Here is an 18,630-nt window from a genome sequence, read left to right as displayed (position 1 = left end):
TGCAGAGGAGGCAAACATCATATAATAAAGTTTGCAATATCTCAGCAGTGAATTTGATTTTGAGAGACAAATATGCACACATTTATTCATCTGGCCTCATTATTATCTGAGAAAAGCTGGATTTTAGAGACGAAGAGAAAAAAAATGAAAATGAAGCTTTCCTCCAGTGACCAAACCACCTCTTAAATTAACTTCCTGTCTGACAACACATCTCCTGAAGTGCTGGATCATTTCCGGCAGACGTCTCAGTCCTGCGGAGCTTCTTGAGAATCAGGATGTCGACGTGGGTCTGTGTCTTTGATTATCGGCTCAGCCTGATTTGCCTTGTAAACCAGCTCTGCTCTGCTTTGCTTTACTTTGCTTGCGGTGCCTTTCTGACAATCTCTAATTGTTTTTGTCACTGAAGGAGAGGCTTTAAGTGAGTCCCTGTCTTATACTTTGTTCAGTTATCTTACAACCCTTCTACAGTCTTTTTCCAGACAATTACCGGGACAAGCCTCTTCAAAATGCCCTGACATTTAATCACTGTAGACTCTCAGAGGTACCAGTCTGGCTGTCTGCAGCCAACCTTTCGGCCCTGTAATTATCTTACACGCTAGGAGACCACAGAGCGCTCAATCTCTCAGCCTAAATACAACCCTGAGCAAAGAAAAGTGTCACCATGGCTTTAACAAGCAATGCTTTAATGAGAGCAACCTTGTTCCTTTGACCTGTATCATTTGTTCCATTGCAAGCCAAGAAACCACATAGCTGCACAACAACACAGCAGCAGGCGTAAGTGGTGCATCAAGAAACACTCAGACGGGAAAAGTAAAGGGCTCAGGTGAGAGTTTAAGGAGACTTACATATTTCCAGCCCAGGGTGGTTTTACAGTTTTCACAGTAGATGTCCGCCACAGCATGTAAACCTGTGAGGAGTACCCGCTCCTCAGCTGGCCCGCAGCCGACATTCACCCTGCAGGGAAGACAGGAAGTGGAGAAAAGTTCAGGAAGGTCAGGAAGAGCAAAAGAAGAGCTCCATTTTTTTTTTTTACTTAAAGTAAAAACAGACCTCAAGTATTCAAAATGAAAGTACTCATTGACAAGAGCAGTCCCTGTCAAAGTGTACCTGATGCTACGTATTCATTATTACAAACTTAAGATTAAAATTAAATAAAATGATCTAAACTTGAAATACAAATTGGTGAAAATATTCTATTCTAATTCTATCTAAACTATTTCTCCATATATGAGATATTCACTTTTTTCATACTTTTTCTTGCACTTAAAACGAATAAATTGAATACCCTGAAATTATTTTCAAAATGTCAACAATACCAAGCCAAAAAAGCTACATTGCTTAGTTGACATTTTGGAGATTATTTTTTAACCTGACAACAGTGACAATCTCTGAGCTTATCTACTATATCTACAGATAAGTGTATTGGAGTATAAGTATAAAGTCTCCCAAAATGGAAATACTAGAGTGCCAATACTTCAAAACTGCACTTCAGTAGGAACCTTAAATAAATACTTATTTGGTAGGGGAAATCTATTGGTTTTTCCGTATATTTGTACTTTCTTCCTTACTAAACACACCACTCCCTCCCAGTAAACACTGTGCTGCTGATTAGCTTTTAATTAAAGGAAATGCCGCAGACAAATAAACAACCATTATGTGTAACCAAGCTAAATGTCTGCAAAACGTTCATTTTCCCACCAAACCTACTGTATCTGATTTGGGGCTACCTGCAAAGCACCATACACATCTTTCACTGGATATCAGGCACTTTCACATTGGGCATTATGTGAATGATTTATTAAGACTGTAATTCAATTCCTTCTGGCGGGTAGGAACAATGTAAATCAGAGTCGGGTGGCACAAAGCAGTTGCACTGTGACACCTGAAAATGTCTCAGACCTCTTGGGGGGATGGGGGGGGCGGGAAGAGAGAAGAGAAACTTCTGTGTGGTTCATGAAGACTGAGAGCCAAGGCCCAAAAACCAACCAAGCAAGAAAGAAACCACTAAAAGTGTCTCATGGGTTTAAAGAGATGGATGTTAACCAGCAGCTCCTGCAGCCAGGACTGACATGAACATGTTTTAATGGCGAGATTACATATTATATAATCATTGTTTCAACAGCATATCAATGACTACTGTCGTTAGGACCTGGTTCACATTCAAGTTTAGTCATTTGATTGTGGTTGAAACATTTATATGTAATGTAGACTTCAGCCCAATTTTAACCTAAATATTTTAACTGTTTATTTCCTGCAAATAAGCATCAATCAGTGCTTACTGGGTGTAGTTGGCAGACACTGGAATCAGACTGGTTTTAGTCCCTGTGACGCTAAAAAAACATTGCCGTTCCGTCTGCTTTCCCACTGGCAATTAAATACACATCAAGTGTTTTGCCAAAGATTTGGATAATATGAACTTTATTTTCTGAACCCATGTACAGACCAAAATATCCCACCCAACTCCACCTTACAGAGGTAGTCCAATATTGGTTTTAAGCACACTGTGGTGCAGTTTGTGTACAATCAGACACCAATCCTTACTCCCAAAATGTATGTGCACGCAGTCCTAACCACATTGGTGGCAGTAGTGCACTGCTAAAATGTCTGTGGACAATGGACAAAGAGGCACGTTGATGGCATGCAATGTTTCTTTCCGATGAGGGTATTAAAAAAGGGGAGCTTTAACTTTTATTTCTATTTCATGTGGTTTATTTCCCAATTTTCTCCAATTTCTGAATAACCAATTGCTGAAGTGTCCTTGAGCAAGACACCAAACCTCAAATGTGGGTGTTTGTATGGTTGTAGGGGGAATTTTGGACTAAAGCATCTGCAGAGTGAATTTAATGTAGTGTAATGTGTTTGTTGAAACGGATAATCGAACACGACTGCTGGGAATAAAGTAAATTCTGCAGTAGGGAATGTGAACTTCATCTGTATACCCCTTGTTTTTAACTTTTTTTGTGGCTTTTGACTTTTTGCTTGTGGCTCCACCTGCCTGTACTTTGTTCTAAATTTTGTGCATGTGCGTTAAAACATTATTTGGACATACGTGTGCAGTCATCGTGGCAGCAACGGAATACAGCTGCACAGAAAACAAGAGTAGACAAGTGTGAAAGCAAAGCAGTATGTTTAGGTGAAGAAGGGACAATTTAACTCTGTTTTAAACTCAAACAAAAGGCACCCAGTGGGAACACGTAACAAATAATGAGCTACTTGTGAGTCCATGTAACTTTTATTTACAAGCCCCAGATCACTTGTAAATAACACACTGTATAAATCAAATGTACAAAAAGAGCAACAAAGCAAAGTTTTCCACTCTGGAAGAGAACAAGAGGTGAACTGTAAGTGTGTGTCTCATACTTACACTGAATTAAACAGATAGGCTCTTCCTTGACTGCCTTGAAATGACTGAAATGAGAAAGTGAGAGAGAGAAAAAAAATCACGTAAGTAGACGATACAGAGCTGCACCAAACCGCTGAGTGCAAGAATGTCAGCAACTGATGCCCGGGGGTGCTTTTCTCCCAGTTACTGCTGTGCATACTTTTTCTTCCACCTTGTCAAGGTTCCCACACACAAGTTTGGCTGGAGGTAAGAAATAAAAGTCTGAGCGAGTCTATTATAAACGTCAACTTTAATGATGACGACGAGAGAGATGTTTCTTGAGACGTGAAGTAGGATTCCTCTCATTTCCCTGTTATTGATTGTTACAGTGCAGAAAACATGAACTCAAACTTAAAGTTTTGTACTTCATTGTCTGCTAAATATTTACAAGAAAATCATGTAAAAAGCTGTTGGTGCTTTGCATGTTTAGAGGGTCAAAATACAAACAGAAAGTTGATGGAATAAGAGATTGATGTTGTGTTTTAAAGATAGACACGAAAGAGGGGGAATGCAGCAAAGGGCCGCAAGTCGGAACCAAACCTGCAGCTGCTGCGTCGAGGGCTAAGGCTCTGTATATGGGCGCGCGCGCTCTACTAGGTGAGCTACCCAATGCCACCGATGTTGTGTTTCAAATAAAGTTACTTGCCACAATCATTGAGATTATATAAATCTAGATAAAAATCTACTAAATGTCTGACTTTTTTCCTTGCTGCAAGACATCACACTTCATTGCTGACATGCAGCGTTACGGATATTCAGTGTATTTGCAGAACGATGACAGCAGCGTCTAACAGCTGATAGAAGAAGAGACTTTAATGCCTGAACAGTGATGAAAATCTGAGCTTTATGTGTGATATGTAAATATAAACACAGCCAAGATACAGTTTTATTAGAGATTAGGTAAACTGTACACACACATGCAGCTAATTACAGTACTGAGCCCTGATTAATGATTTAAAAATTCCCCAAATGAGTACATGCTGAAAACATGTTAGCTCAATTGCATTGAGGAGTAAGTTATGTTAAAAGGTCCCATGTGGCGTTTTCTTTTAAACAAACACACTTGTTTTCAAGGCCTTAAATGGCCTGGCCCTGGAGCATTTGTCCGAGATTTTAACTAGGGTTGCACAATATTGACAAACAAAAGTTATGGGAAAAACACATCAAAATAGATTAATAGAATATCAAAACAACAGGTTTTCGTACAACAGAAGGGGTTTATTTAAACTGGCAGTGCAACCTGAGTAAATAAATAAAGATCTGATTGGAAAAAGTTCACTACTGTAAAATATTTGCTAGTCTAAATAGGAAACATGTTGGACAACTGTTATCACTGATCTCAAAATCTCTCCAGATATCGTCTGTGTACATTTTAAGTTTTTTCTACACTTTATTATCATTTCTTGTATGCGATTGTAGTGATTCTTCAGGTTTAGTTTGGAAAACACACGAAAAACACAACACAAACTCAATTGTGTAGTCGTAATGAATGTAGGAGGTTAAATAAAATCAGGCTTTATAAATATCCTGCCTCCGCCTGCCGCTAAGTTCACACATGACGTTACTGTATATTAATGTAAACACTGAGCAGTAAATCCGTCACAGTGGGCGACGGCAGAGCCTGCTAGGCTTCTCTCCTCCGGCCCTGTCATTCTCGGCCGGGAGGCAGGCCCCAATCAGCTTTGCTTTTTCCATTGCAAATGAGTGAGGCAGATAAGTTTGTGGCTGCGGTTGAGGGCGCTGAGCTAATACCGCCTAATAGGAGCTCCAGCTGCCTCCTACTCTGCTGACCACAGCCACCACCACCGAGGCCCAGGAGAATATTTTCAGCTGCCCGAGTGTTGATGCATTTGTCAAAACTGAAAACATTTTATTTCAGATAACAGCAGTTTGTCTTGGAACTGATTCAAGAACAACATATGTAAGAACGAAAGAGGAGTATTATTCTATTCTTTGCCCCCCTTCTCTGATCGCTGTAGGTGTTTGTCTCACTGTTACATCCTCCAGCTCATTGTTTGTGTTTGAAGTGAAGTCTGCACACACATACAGTGCAGAGCCACAAGACATGCGACCTTTAGCTGCGAGAGGGAACTAGGTCGGTCCCAGTGAAGTCAACAACAAGTCCTCTCCACAGTGTTTATAGTCCAGGGAGGAGGTTACTCCATGTGACAAGAGCTGGGTGTCATATCTGTGCTTCAGCCATCAACTTAACCACTGGCGCAAAAAAGGACGACTCCATCTCTCGCTGCCCTTATCTGCATCCCACAGTCTATTTTTACTTTGGCAGCGTTTTTTTTTTTTTTACTCTCTACCCGAGCTGCTGCGAGCTTCACTGTACTGTAGATCACTGGACTACAAAAAAACATCAGGAGCAGTAGGATGCTTGTCACATGGCCCGTTAAGAATCTAACAGCAAAATCCAACAAGATCTGTAGAAAAAGAAAAACATTTGGATGTTGGTTTTGTTTTTTTGAATGCAGACAGCAGCCAGACAGCTTTTGGGGCTGCACTAAACCCCTCCAGACTCCCTACAATCCTATTAGACGGCCCAACAGGATCCTGCAAGTATTGTTGAGTGCAGAGAGAATCAGATGCAGGGTGGAAGTACTCCCACAGGTTTTTTTGTTTTTTTTTGCCGTTTAATAAAACATGAGCCAATGGGAGTGTGCGGTTACTGAGCTCGTTTTCCTTAAGCTGCTGCAATTGCATTTGTTTTAAACACACTTGTTCCCAAGATATAAACTCTACGAAGCAAATCTCAAAATCCCTGAATCCTCTTGACCACGCGGGACTGAAGGGAACAATACCTCACACAGAGAAATCTGCTCCTTCAGCCAAACACACTAAATACAAATCTAACCCCGAGAGGCAAAATGCTTGAACTGCAGAGAGCACAGAGTTCACACAAACTGCATCTGGTGCCACCAAAATTCACAAAACGGCATTTTTATTTCGGCCCTTGTGTGAAATAAAGATTAACTCGAAGCTATTAACAAACCTGCTGAGGTCGACTTTTACCATCTGTCTCAACAGATGCTCGACTGTGGTAGGTGAGGGTTCAACTCCAACTTAATGCATCCTGTTAAACCCAAAAAGCTCTATTTGAATTCGAGGGAAGTACTTTTAAGGATTACACATCTGATATTTAGAGTTTTACATTATGTTCTGCAATACACTTTATCTAAAATACTAGTCACAGCAACGTCCAGAAGCGTAAATGAGATCAACACAGCTGTTCAGGTTATTGTAAGTCGGCTTTAGAAATAACTTGTCGTGAGAAACGTTATGTGCTCCTTACTACCACCACCCAAACTTCTGTGTCAACTGAAATGATGTGAGCAGGACTGATACGTCAGTTGCTTCTGACTGGGCTAGGGCAAAATAAAACAGGCTGAAGGAAAGGAAAGTAAAACCAAATGGCAATTCTGTCTGATTGACAGGCTCTGTTTATCCTGTTTACCATGCCAAGTTTCATTTTGACCTGCTGGTATCAAATACTTGTTGAGATATTTCACTCTGGACTAAAGTGGTGAACTGCCTGACCAACATCCCTGGAGCCCATCTGCTAATGTGGCTTATAGTTTAATAAAACCTTGCTGACCTTCAATACACTTGCTTTAATTATGATTTTAAAAAAGAGAGAGGGGGAACAGTAAGAAATTGACTGTTGTGTCACAGGTTCCGTCAGTCACATGTAAAAGAGTGTTGGCAAATGACCAACTCAGAATTAAAAAAACAAAAAAACAAAGTGGGTCTGTTAATGGCAAGAAAAGCAAAGTGTGATCAATCCACTAGAGTGGCTTCCATCAGCCTGATGGGTGGGACGAAGCCAAGGTGCTGAATAAAACACTTAGCCTCCTCCTCAGTGTTCAGGCTGCGTCGTCCCGCTGGAGGACCACGTTCACACTGCAGGCCTCTGCTCTCAAACTGCTATCTGACTTCAGGATGGTGCTCCTATCTGTTGTAGGATGTAACCCTTATCTGATCAAAAACATGAACTGAGAGTAGGGCTGCACTATTAATCGCTATTTTATCGCAATCGCAATATGGACTACTTTAGAACAAAAGACATCAAGCAAAAGCATGTCTAAACAGCTGGATCTTGCGATGCTCTTTTAAAAGTGTCCACAGATCTTTGGTCCAATGGGAGAGAGTTCCAAAGTTTAGGAGCCACAACTAACAAACCCTGAGGCCTGCTGCTGATGTAGGACTGCAGAAGCTCTTTAATGCAGACAGGTGCCTGACCACTCCAAGGCTCTTAAAGATTTTGAATTTGATAAGAAGCCAGTGTAAAGAAATCCTATTGGGAGTAACATGAGACCTTTTGGAGGAATTGGTCAAAAGCTTGGCAGCAGCAGCATTTTGGACGACTTGTAGGCAATTCATGGGAGTCTTGCTAAGGCAGGTGAAAAGAGAACTGCAGTAGTCAAGACGGGAGGAAATAAACGCATGAATAATTATTTCCAACTCAGCTGGTTACACAATGGAGCTGAGTTAAGCAATGTTCATCAGCTCGTAGAAGCAGGAGCGAACCAAACAATTCTAATCGTCATTGTCAGGGAGTTTTACAACAAAAACAAAACTTCACCATTCAGATCTGTAGCAATAAAGGCTTCCCATATTTAGTTAGGGGTTGAGGGCAGGAGGAGATATTGTGCCTGCCATACTTCCTTCTGGCCCGTATGCTCAGGTTAATCCTCTCTTTCGGGCTGCTCCATCTGCATCTTTTCCTCACCGGCTGGCATGCCTCGAAGTCTCGGCGCATATGCGCGGGGAGGGGAAACAGTTTTTTATACCTGGCTCAGGAGATTTCCAGCAATCAAACTGCAACCGAGGGGAGAACTGTGCCAGAACCTGCAGAGCTCCTCCAGCACTTCCCTTTGTTGTTAGCATGGCCGGGTAACTAGTTTGCCCTTTTTCTACTCCGTGCACAGTGAAAAAAAAGTTAATAAGAAATGCGGTACTGGAGCTGCACTTCACAAATTTCACATGAGATAAAAATCAAACATGGGCAGGGCGCGTGGCCCTTGGCAACGTGAAGTGGAAAACACCAGACTACGGTGTCATCTTCTCCTAAGTAACATAATCGGCTTAGAAGGGCTGATGCTGAGGACTGGTGATGCCTCCTTGGACTACTAAACACACAAATGCTAACGAGCTGTGGCAGAGAATGGAGAGCTTATTAATAGATCTGTGAGCAGTATGGTCACAATCAATATCAAGATATTATATCATGATGTGGAAAAGATGCAGAATCAGATATAAAAATGCTGAAACAATTACTCAATCAAAAAATATTTAATGAATTAACGCGTTTATTCTCTAGTTACAGCTCTTTAAATGGGAAGACTTGCTGCTTTTATCTGTTTTATATCAAATTTTACAGATTTAAAAGGATGTTCTGAAATGTTTTAAAAAGTTTTTTTCAACAATTTTAAAGATCTGAATCTTTTTTTTCCCCCCACATTCTCAGAGAAATAAAAATACAAATTAGGCGGATTACTGTTCATTCTGTGGGTTTAAATATGAGCGTTACACCATAAACGGAGTGAACCTCTATGTATTTAAAGATCGTACTGTAAGTACTAAACTGCATGACTGGTTTGATTTGTGCAATATTTCCTTTTATTACGTCTAATATGCATTTACTTTATTTAGATTTTTTGATCGCCCTCTGTATCATTTTTAGTGTTTGTTATATGTTGTAAGCTTACTATGCATTTGTACATTGGGAACTACAACTGAGAACTGCATGTGTACTTGCATCAAAACAATAATGTGTGAGTTAAAGGGTTGGTAGAGCTTGCGCCCATATATAGAGGTTTACTCCTTGACGCAGCGGACCCGGGTTCGACTCCGACCTGTGGCCCTTTGCTGCATGTCATTCCCCCCTCTCTTCCCTTTCATGTCTTTAGCTGTACTGTCAAATAAAGGCCTAAAAATGCTAACACATAAACATAAAATAAGCAACATAAAGTTGACATACAGATCATGCTATCTGCCTGGTCTTTTAGAGATTTAGAAAGTACTGATTCAAAGTGTTGTATTATATTTGTTCATTAAACTAACAACTTTGTCAGATGTTGTGAGCCCGATACAGAGCATGATGTGTTACTGTACCGCCATCAAAGCAACAAGTTTACCATGTAAAACCTCCGGGAGAAAAGACAGACTGTCTTAGGACGATCCCTTAATTAAATCCACTTATTATTAAAGTGGATTGTTTAGACTAATTAGGTCATTTATCAAGAGTCACGTTGTCCCAATAAACGAGGAAACAACCCAGTTCACTCTTCACTGCAGTGGTCTTTGAGTTTTAATACTGAGCATCTTTTATGTCACTGAAAGATTATTTCATTATTGATGAATCTGCAGATTATTTCCTCAGTTGATTGTTTGGTATATAAAATGTAGGGAAATACAGAAAAAATGCTCAAATGAAGCTTTTTATACGTATTGATATCGATTGTTTTGTCCAACCAACAGTCCAAAAGTTGAATATTTTCAGTTTTCTATCATAGAAGCCGACGAAAACCAGCAAATGTTCACGTTTGAGAAGCTGGAACCAATGCATTTGTAGGTTTTCTGCCTTGCAACAATGACTTAAACAATTAATCAGATAACATAATTGTTGCTGAAAAGTTCAAATCACTTTAGCTCTAGTTCTGCATGTAATTTAATGTCATTTATGGAAAATGTTTTGACAGTAACTTTACTTTAATTCATTTCAAATCATGATTTCGGAAATATGTTTTTTAAGAATAAACAATGTATATGAATAAAGACGGAATTCCATCCACTTTTGTACATATTCCAACACAGATAGTGTTTTCCTGTAATGTTATTACCAATCTTCTTGTTAACAATCCCATGACTCCTGGGAAACGGATTCTTCCTGGAGAAAAAAAGTTCATCTTAGTACTTGGTAATTTTATTATGTTCCGTCTATTCTGTACACACGAAATCTATTGAACATCTGTGCGCCTTAGAGAGAGGGATGCCTCCTCTGATGCTCTGTCTGAGGTTTCTCCGAGTTATTTTTGCCATAGACTGTATAAAACATGGGGAACACAGGGAAATGTTTTTTCCCCTGTTAAAGGGTTTTGTTTGGGGAGTTTTTTCTTTATCTGAATCAAGGGTCGAAAAAGACAGAGGGTGTTGTGTGTATGCTGTGCAGATTGTAAAGCCCCGAGGCAAAATTGTGATCTGGGATATTGGGCTATATAAATAAAATTGACTTGACTTGAAATTGAGTTTCTGACCTCATGCTGCACAAGTGGGTTCAACTAAAAAGTCCAACCAACAAAGTGGATTGATGCATATATCCAAAACATGAACGGTATGTGAAAAATCTGTCCAAACTGATCTGTTTATGTCTGGTAAACTCGAGTTTTAAAAAGTCTGCATTTTACAGGCCAAACACCTGCATGACTGAGGCACAAAGAGGGAAAGCCAACATTGCACCGAGGTGAGACATTTGCCAAAACTTCCTTGAAGGCCAACAGAGCAGATTACAAACAAAACATGAAGTACAAACATGCAGAGACGGTTTCACTACAGCAGGCGTTTCCAAACTGACTGTGGAGTTATATAATAGCGTGACACTGAAGGCTGGATCTCAACTAGTATTAAAGACAAATACCAAGTGATTACATAATGTGGACACTTGGTTTTAACGCCATCACTGTGAAATTCACTTGTTGCAATTATGTTTGCTTTTATTTTGCACAATTCCTTTAATAAATAAAAGGTTGTAGCGAAGGACTGGTTTGTGTTGGGGTTTTTAAAAATATTTTAAAGTTAAGTATCTTACATTATTTGCAGCTGAGTGTCGTCTGAATGGAAATACCAGATCCTCCACCTGACCTTAACCACAACCACTAACCCAAACATAGCCATCTCTAGCCCGATGCTAATAAACCTGACTGGAGAGTATGGCTTGAAATCAGACTATAGTAGATTCAGTGCCTCTCCAATCTTAGTCTATATCCACGACGTTCCACTTCCGGGATTGCCGCCATTGACGATTGTGATTGGTTTAAAGACATGCAAATAAACCGGAGTACATTTCTCTCCCATCCCAGAATGTTATGTGGACTAGCCAGACCCTCCTCCGCAGCGCTGTGGAGGAAGGTCTAGCAATGCGAGACTACTCCAATCTAGACAAACAGCAGGGGGGGAAAAACTAGTTTAAATAACAATGTCTAAAAATGAACCACAATACAAGAGACGTTTATTTTATGCTTATGTAAATAGAAACCACAAACCAAATGTAGCTGAGACACGACTACTGGGCCGTAATAAATCCAGTTTAAAACTCTCTGGTGCTACTGGTTCTCCAGCATTCCTGCTCCAGTATCAGCTGTGATGACAATGTGGCATGACTCTAATAAAAACAAACGCACAAACTTAACAGTTAACCATCTTCAGCCTCTTCCACGGTGACCTCAGCAGCACTGACGCATGAGCTCATAAATATCTTGCTCTCATCTAATTATTTGCCACTTAGAAAGCGGAAGTCAGGGCTCATAAGTCACACTGAAGAATCCAAATGTGCAGTTGAAGAATTAAAGTAAATCAAAAGTTAAGTGGGGGAGGAAAGCCGAGTTCTGGACTTATTTTTATGTTGTGGAGGTTATGACTTTATATGACTGTGAAGCAAAATGTGCTAAATTATATATTTTTTTAAAAGTGCTTAATTCTATAAATCTATAAACAAATGTTTACCACCATGAAGTTAAGTCTAGTTATGTCCGTTCTGGTAAACTGAACAGCAGTTAAATGGCCCAAAAATCTAACTTGCAGCTTCTTTCATTCATTTCTTTGCAAAACCACATCTGACTTTTCTGCACTTCAACCAGACATTTGGAGCATCTAATATTGTGTTTCCACTGCATGGTACTGCATGGCACAGCTATACTCAACTCGCCCTTTTTTGGTTTTACATTAGCAAAAGCTGTGGATAGTACCTGGCTTTTTTTGGTACAACCTCGATCAAGGTTCCAAGTAAGCAGAGCCGATACTGGAAGGTGGAGTTAAAAAATACTGCAGACCACTGAGAACCGGCAAGGGACAGCCTGCACAAACAATCCATTTTTAAACAGCCAAGCTACCGTCAACAGTGACTGATATATTCTTTTAAAATGGCAGCCGGCAAAACTATGCTGTGCCATTGACTAAGAGCAGATATTGTTGCTGTTGAAAGGATCCAGTAAGTGTTGCGTTGAAGGTGGTGTGAAGATACTCTAGTGTGTTATTTTTTTTATAGTTCCTTTTTTTCTATGCATATATTCTAATTCTGTATTATTTTACAACTGATGTTACTTTGTATTTGTTTTCTTGTCTTCTGTTTTTCTTGTTTCTCCTCATTGTAAGTCCATCAAAATAAAAAAGCTCTTTTTCAATCGCGCTTTCAATTTACATCTCGCTGTGTAAACAGTTTGAACCACATGCTTTCTATGAACTTTGTCTTTAGTTTCATTATTAATGGCGTTTACTTCCTTTTTTTATGTTGCATCTCAACCCCAATGAACATTCTGATTGCAAACCAGAGAGGATGTGACTCAAGAAGAAAAGAAATAATTAAAATAACAGTCTACATTGTCTGACACGTCAAGGCTTTTAAATCTAATGACCTGTGTAGGGTAAAACTAGCTGTTATAAAAGCGGTGATGACTTTTAGAAGCAAGTTCTCATAGAGGCCAGTGTACATTTGAATTTAGAGAGGAAGCAGAGAGGGTAAGTGTTACTGCAGCTGCAGAGTCGCTGTGTTGATGTCAGAAGAGGATAATGATGCCACAGGGATGAAGATTAGTTGAAGTTGAGGTTGGATGGGAAACTTTGCAAGTGGTAACAAAGAGATGATACCAAAGCATCCGCACCAAAAAGAGTCCACAGTTGCATTCCAGTGAAGGTCTTTTATAGGTAAGGTTTGGTCGAGAAAGTTCTGTGAGACATCGGACCATCACCAGACGTGCTCACCCAAAAGGGGGTATGTCAATGCTCAACACCCATCATCCACCCTACTATGTTTTTGTTTAAAAAAAAAACTATATCTTTGGCTACATTTATGCCTTGCATCTACACTACTCTGCCATTTCTGACCCCCTAAAACGGAGACATTTGGAAACACTGCTGACCCCCTTTTGGTTTTAAAAAACTCCGGGGTTGCTTTGTAGTCTGGACGGCAGTGACGAAGGCGAGACCACCTAAACCGAGACCAAGACATCACCTTTGTGGGTTTGAGACTGAGTCAAGACTGAGACCAAGGCAGGGCGAGACCGAGTCAAGACTGAGACCAAGGCAGGGCGAAAGTCAAGACCAAGACCAGACTTGTGTTAGACAGCCAGAGCCTCTTCTCCCGTCTCCCGCATTCACTTTCTTGGGAGTGTGTGTAAAGAGGGCAGGGAGAGGGGGGTTTACGGTAACAAATTATTGGTTGCATTTGCAAATGTTAACACATAGGCCTAAATCAGACAATGCACAGGCAATTTAGCGAAATCCCTGCAGTTGTGGTCTTGACCGGTCTTGAAATAAAATCCTGAGAACGAGACAAGACCAAATTAAAATGCAGTCGATTCCAAAACGAGACTGAGACCTTCAAAAATTGGTCTCAAGACTGGTCTTAAGACTAATTTTTGAAGTAGTGTACTCAAATACTATAACACTGCTGGACGGGCAGAAACGTAGACGTTTGGCAACGATGATGCGCGTCAGTCTGTTCAGTTAGGTTGGCTTACATACCTTTTCAGTATCAGTTTAACCATTAGTCCACCCTTAAATTCTGGTGCACAGAGGATTAGAACTAGACCAAACTCTGGTCCACTCAAGTCAGATCATTTTAATGTGCCTACAGCTCATAGAATTTGGTGATGATAACAAAAGTTTTAATATATTTAAGCATACAGATGTACAGGTTTAAACAGTTTTAATGAAGTAATCCACTATAGTATTTTAGAAAGTATGTGTTTCTTTAAATGGGGGTTAGAGGGGGGTTTGATTGTCCGGAGGGAGAGTCTGAGGATGAAGTGAGTGGCTGTACAGGAGTTCAGACACACAAGTGTCAGTCTAAAAGTGTTGGACACTTTTCTTCCTTTTAATCTCATCTTGAAAGTATGAAATATTTCATTTATTTGGTTGTGAAAGATGGGATTGAAATGCCGGTCTGCAGACCTCTTGTTGCGAGGGGTCATAGCAACAGGACCACTTAGAGGTTCCTTGTTAATGCCGTCTTGTCTCTGGTCTTCACAAAGAGGGCTTTGATTTTCTTCAATATAAATACAAATGTTGATCTGGTATCTGGTCCGAGCCTAATTTACAGCTGTAATTAAATGGAATAGAGGACTGTTGTAGTTTTTAATGCAGCCCCCTTGAACGGTCTCTGTCTTCTGCCCAGAGATTTCCTACACCTGATTCTTCTGTATCTCACATCTTTCTTCTGCATTATTCTTGTGTTTAAACTGAAGGATATTTGCATTACCCTCCTTTGCTAAACCTTATTCATTTTCAGTTTTTTCCTTTCTGCAGCAGCAACAATTCCACTTCCCCCACAGATGCCAATAAAGTGTCAGTGTTTCATCATAAAACACCTGATTCTGCCTCTTCACATAATCTTTGCTGTGTAACACTTAATCCACATGTCTGACATGGCTCTAGACAGGTTAAATGAGGGGCAGATAAATGAGGATAGTCGCTCTCTTTAGCCTAAAGCTCATCAGTGTGATTTACGACAGTCTTTAACAATTAAAACAATGTGCAGACTTCAAAACTCCAAAATTACTATATTGAGGCCTCTGATCCTGCCAAAAGACAGTCTGGTGATAGAGCTGTATACCAAGCTTGTCTTCCTCTTCCCCTAACAAGCTGCGAGCTTTCAAGTCTCCGAGCTGCAGGAGACGGCGAGTGTGCAGATTGATCATCTTTGCCATTTGAATAATCAGCTTAGTGCATGGTGAGATTGCAACGCACGGGGAGCACACTGTCACCATCTTATTATACAGTAGCACATAAAAGGTCATTGCTTCAGTCACTGCAACTCCGGTTCATCTGATCGTTTGTAAACTTAACTCACTCTTTGCTCACCAGCACGGAGTATGTTTGTGGCTCAAAATGTCAGCAGCTGTTTGGACAATGTGGACTTCCAATACCCAGAAATCCTGCAACAAATTGATACTTGTATGCCTCATAGCAAAAGAAATCAGAGGATGCAACTCTCAGCCGTTTGTATTTCACTCAGGTTCAGGTTCCGTGGGCGGATAAATGGCCAGACCCAGCAGGACAATTTCATTTTAGGAAATGGACTGTATCTTAGGCATCCTACTGTGGTCTGACTGTAAAATGAGTTTTTTGTTGTTGTTTGTTTTTGTCCTCTGCTAGGATTGATAATTATTGAGGACAGGATGTCGGTGAATGTATCTGCAGGCGGGCACAGACCTATCAACAGTCTTTAATGATGGAGGAATTTGACTGGAAGTTAACAATTTGTTTTTTCAGGACCAAAACTGGTGGTGTGGATGTTTGATAAGAGCTCCACAGCAGCATCATACTGGAGGAAGTGTGTGACGATAGAAGATCCTTTACATATATTGCTGGACCGTCTGGTGTTACAGGGATTTTTTAGAAAAATGTCAACGATGAGATTGAACAAGAATAATGAAAATTGTCATCCTACTACTGTAGCTCTAATGAGCTTATACTTGGTGGAACATCTGAAGATTTAATAACTTTAATAAGGTGCCATCTTAAGACATCCATGGTGATCAGGGTGCAAATTTGTATCGCACAGTTCAAAGTAGGACAAAAGCTTCAAGAGGATTTAATGCGGAAAGTTCGGATAGAGAAAATCTGATGATAAAAAGGACTCCTTTCAAATCAATTGAACTTTCCTTCTATCAACACAAATGCTATCGGGCCGCGGCCATTATCGATGTCTAGAAAAATAACTATAAACTGGATCAGAAAGACCCTTTAACTCTATGTCCTCATGACTTACGTTTGTATTACATTTGTGCAAGTTTTAAGCTAATTTCTTACATATCTGCAAAAGAAAATAAGAATTAAAGCTCGTTTCCATCAACCACCTTCATGTGAAGATATTCAAGAGGTTTTGACAAGGTTACATAGCTAATCCAGCATCAGCACACCCCCGACACATCCACCCTTGTGATCATTTTTGAGGCTTCAGCTGGAGTAGAGTCTTATAACGTTTTGAGCGGCAGCAGAACGTAAATAGTTTGTCCACAGCAGAAGAAACAGAAACAGAAGTACTGTGACTTAAGGTCTAATAAAACAATCTGTTTCCAGCAACCAATGCACTTCAATGTACTTAAACACTGAAAGTCTTCACGCAATCATATTGCACTTCAGACTTTCTGAATGATAGGACATGGAGCATTATTTTTGAAAATACCTTTTAACTTGGAGCTCAATATCAAGGTTTGTTCACAATAATATTGAATATATATCTGCTCTGGTGTGTCTTTAAGACATTTTCCTTGAATATTAGTTTGAAAGAGCTTGAAATTCAGACCAGTACTGCCAGGCATCTTTCCGACACTTATAATGAAACTGTCATTTGGATTCACTTTAGGTCACAGTCTCACAGAGATGAGTTTCTCTGACAACAGTCTGACAGAAACTCTGCATTATACAACTGGCACGTATTATTTCCATGAAAGCAGAAGAGCACAAACTCACTTGTTTTAAATGTTTAGAGTTTTCATGATCCACAGTGGGTGATGATGAAAATCATTTTCCCAAATGTTAAGATTAGGCCACACAAGATCGCACACATCTAATGACTATATGCATCAAATTACAAGTTGAAATACAGATAATGTTTTGACTTAGAACTGTTGGCTAATTTAAAGTAAAAGACTTCTATGATTTCTCTTAAGCCGGTGACACACCAACCGGACGGCCGACCTTCGGCAGAAAATGCAGTTGGACTGACTGCCTCCCCGAGTTGGCCAAACAAGGTGCCTCGGAACACACCGAAGCGATGCCGACTGCCGACGGCAGCTGATTGGACGAACGCATCACGTGGGTCTGGTTTCTCCAGAAATTCAAAGACATGGCGGCTTGTTCAGAATACAATCTCATATTGTACTAAAATAGTTCACCGAAACATGTTTCTGAAAACATTTTAAGCGAGAAATAGACCATGCAGTTGCTGAATCTGTCTTCATTTCAGATCGACAAAGGTCAGTTTAAAAGATTTTTGTCAGATTTTGAGAGGCGTTAGTCACGCTCATCCCGCTCGTCATTTCCGGGTTAGCACTCCACCAATCAGATTGGTCATGGAGTCTGACTGCCCGCCCTCCGACGCAACATGTCAGGTCGGCCAAAATGAAGGCCGACAGCTCCTCGGACGGACGACGGAACGGAACACACCGAACAGACTTGAGTCACTGACCTCGCCAGACTGTCTGACGGCCGATTATCGGGTTGGTGTGTCACTGCCTTTACTGAGAACTTTTGTTTCGATTTACATACAATTAATCAAGAAGTTTAATAAAAGTTTTATATTTTTAGGTGATTTGCCAAATAAAAATACAAAAGCCTTTCTAAGATTTAACTTCTCTTATGTAAGTACTAGCAGTTTTTTTTCTCTATCTTATATCATAATTTAAATCCCTTTGGGTTTTCCAACTTTGGTTCAGACAAATTAAATTGAAGACAACACTCGGAGAACCTGCAATAGGCATTTGTCCTCATTTTATGACATTTTCAGACTAATAGAAGTAATCAGTTCAATATAATCCATAGTTTAATAGATAACAAAACAAATCAGTTGTGGCCCTGATGACAGCTTTGAGCTCCAAATTCAGCAGTATTGGTATCTTTATGACTGGGAGGAGACAATTCAACCACATAAAAACAAAAACAACAGTTGAGTCCATTTCTAAACAGAAAACATGTAGGCAGTGGTGCAAATGATTTTTCATCTCATATTTTTAAAAAACCTCTGAGGTGTCAGTCAGCCACAGCAGCAGCGCTTTCAGTTTCAGCAACAGAAACGTAAATAGCCGAGGCAGTAACACTTAAAAAAGATTGGCCACAGAAACCAACTTCAGTTATAACACCAGCAGCGGCTGTCATCAAAGCCTCTGAGAATTTATCGACAGAAATAAAATACAGATGGAAAAAGAGACAGGTACACGAGCTTTGGAGATCCAATAAGGTTGGTGAGCATCACATAAAATGACATTGCTGTCAAGTGACATTTGCCACAACTAATACCAGGGGAC

General features: G+C 40.1%; 1 protein-coding gene across 4 annotated transcripts in view; it reads right to left on the bottom strand.

The window, feature by feature from the left end:
- Window positions 1-18,630, bottom strand: part of LOC144518613 (protein yippee-like 1) — a 34,957-nt gene that overhangs the window by 5,671 nt on the left and 10,656 nt on the right. For all 4 annotated transcript variants that reach the window (XM_078251415.1, XM_078251414.1, XM_078251413.1 and 1 more), the window contains 2 exons: window positions 3,365-3,408; window positions 846-954 (listed from right to left, as the gene is read on the bottom strand). In XM_078251415.1, the coding sequence (XP_078107541.1) occupies window positions 846-954; window positions 3,365-3,408 (153 nt within the window). The remainder of the gene's footprint in view (window positions 1-845; window positions 955-3,364; window positions 3,409-18,630) is intronic.

The sequence above is a fragment of the Sander vitreus genome, chromosome 5 (assembly GCF_031162955.1).
Source record: "Sander vitreus isolate 19-12246 chromosome 5, sanVit1, whole genome shotgun sequence".
In the NCBI taxonomy this organism is placed as follows: domain Eukaryota; kingdom Metazoa; phylum Chordata; class Actinopteri; order Perciformes; family Percidae; genus Sander; species Sander vitreus.
The sequence above is the reverse complement of the archived record's forward strand: the minus strand, read 5'-3'. Positions and strand labels throughout refer to the sequence as shown.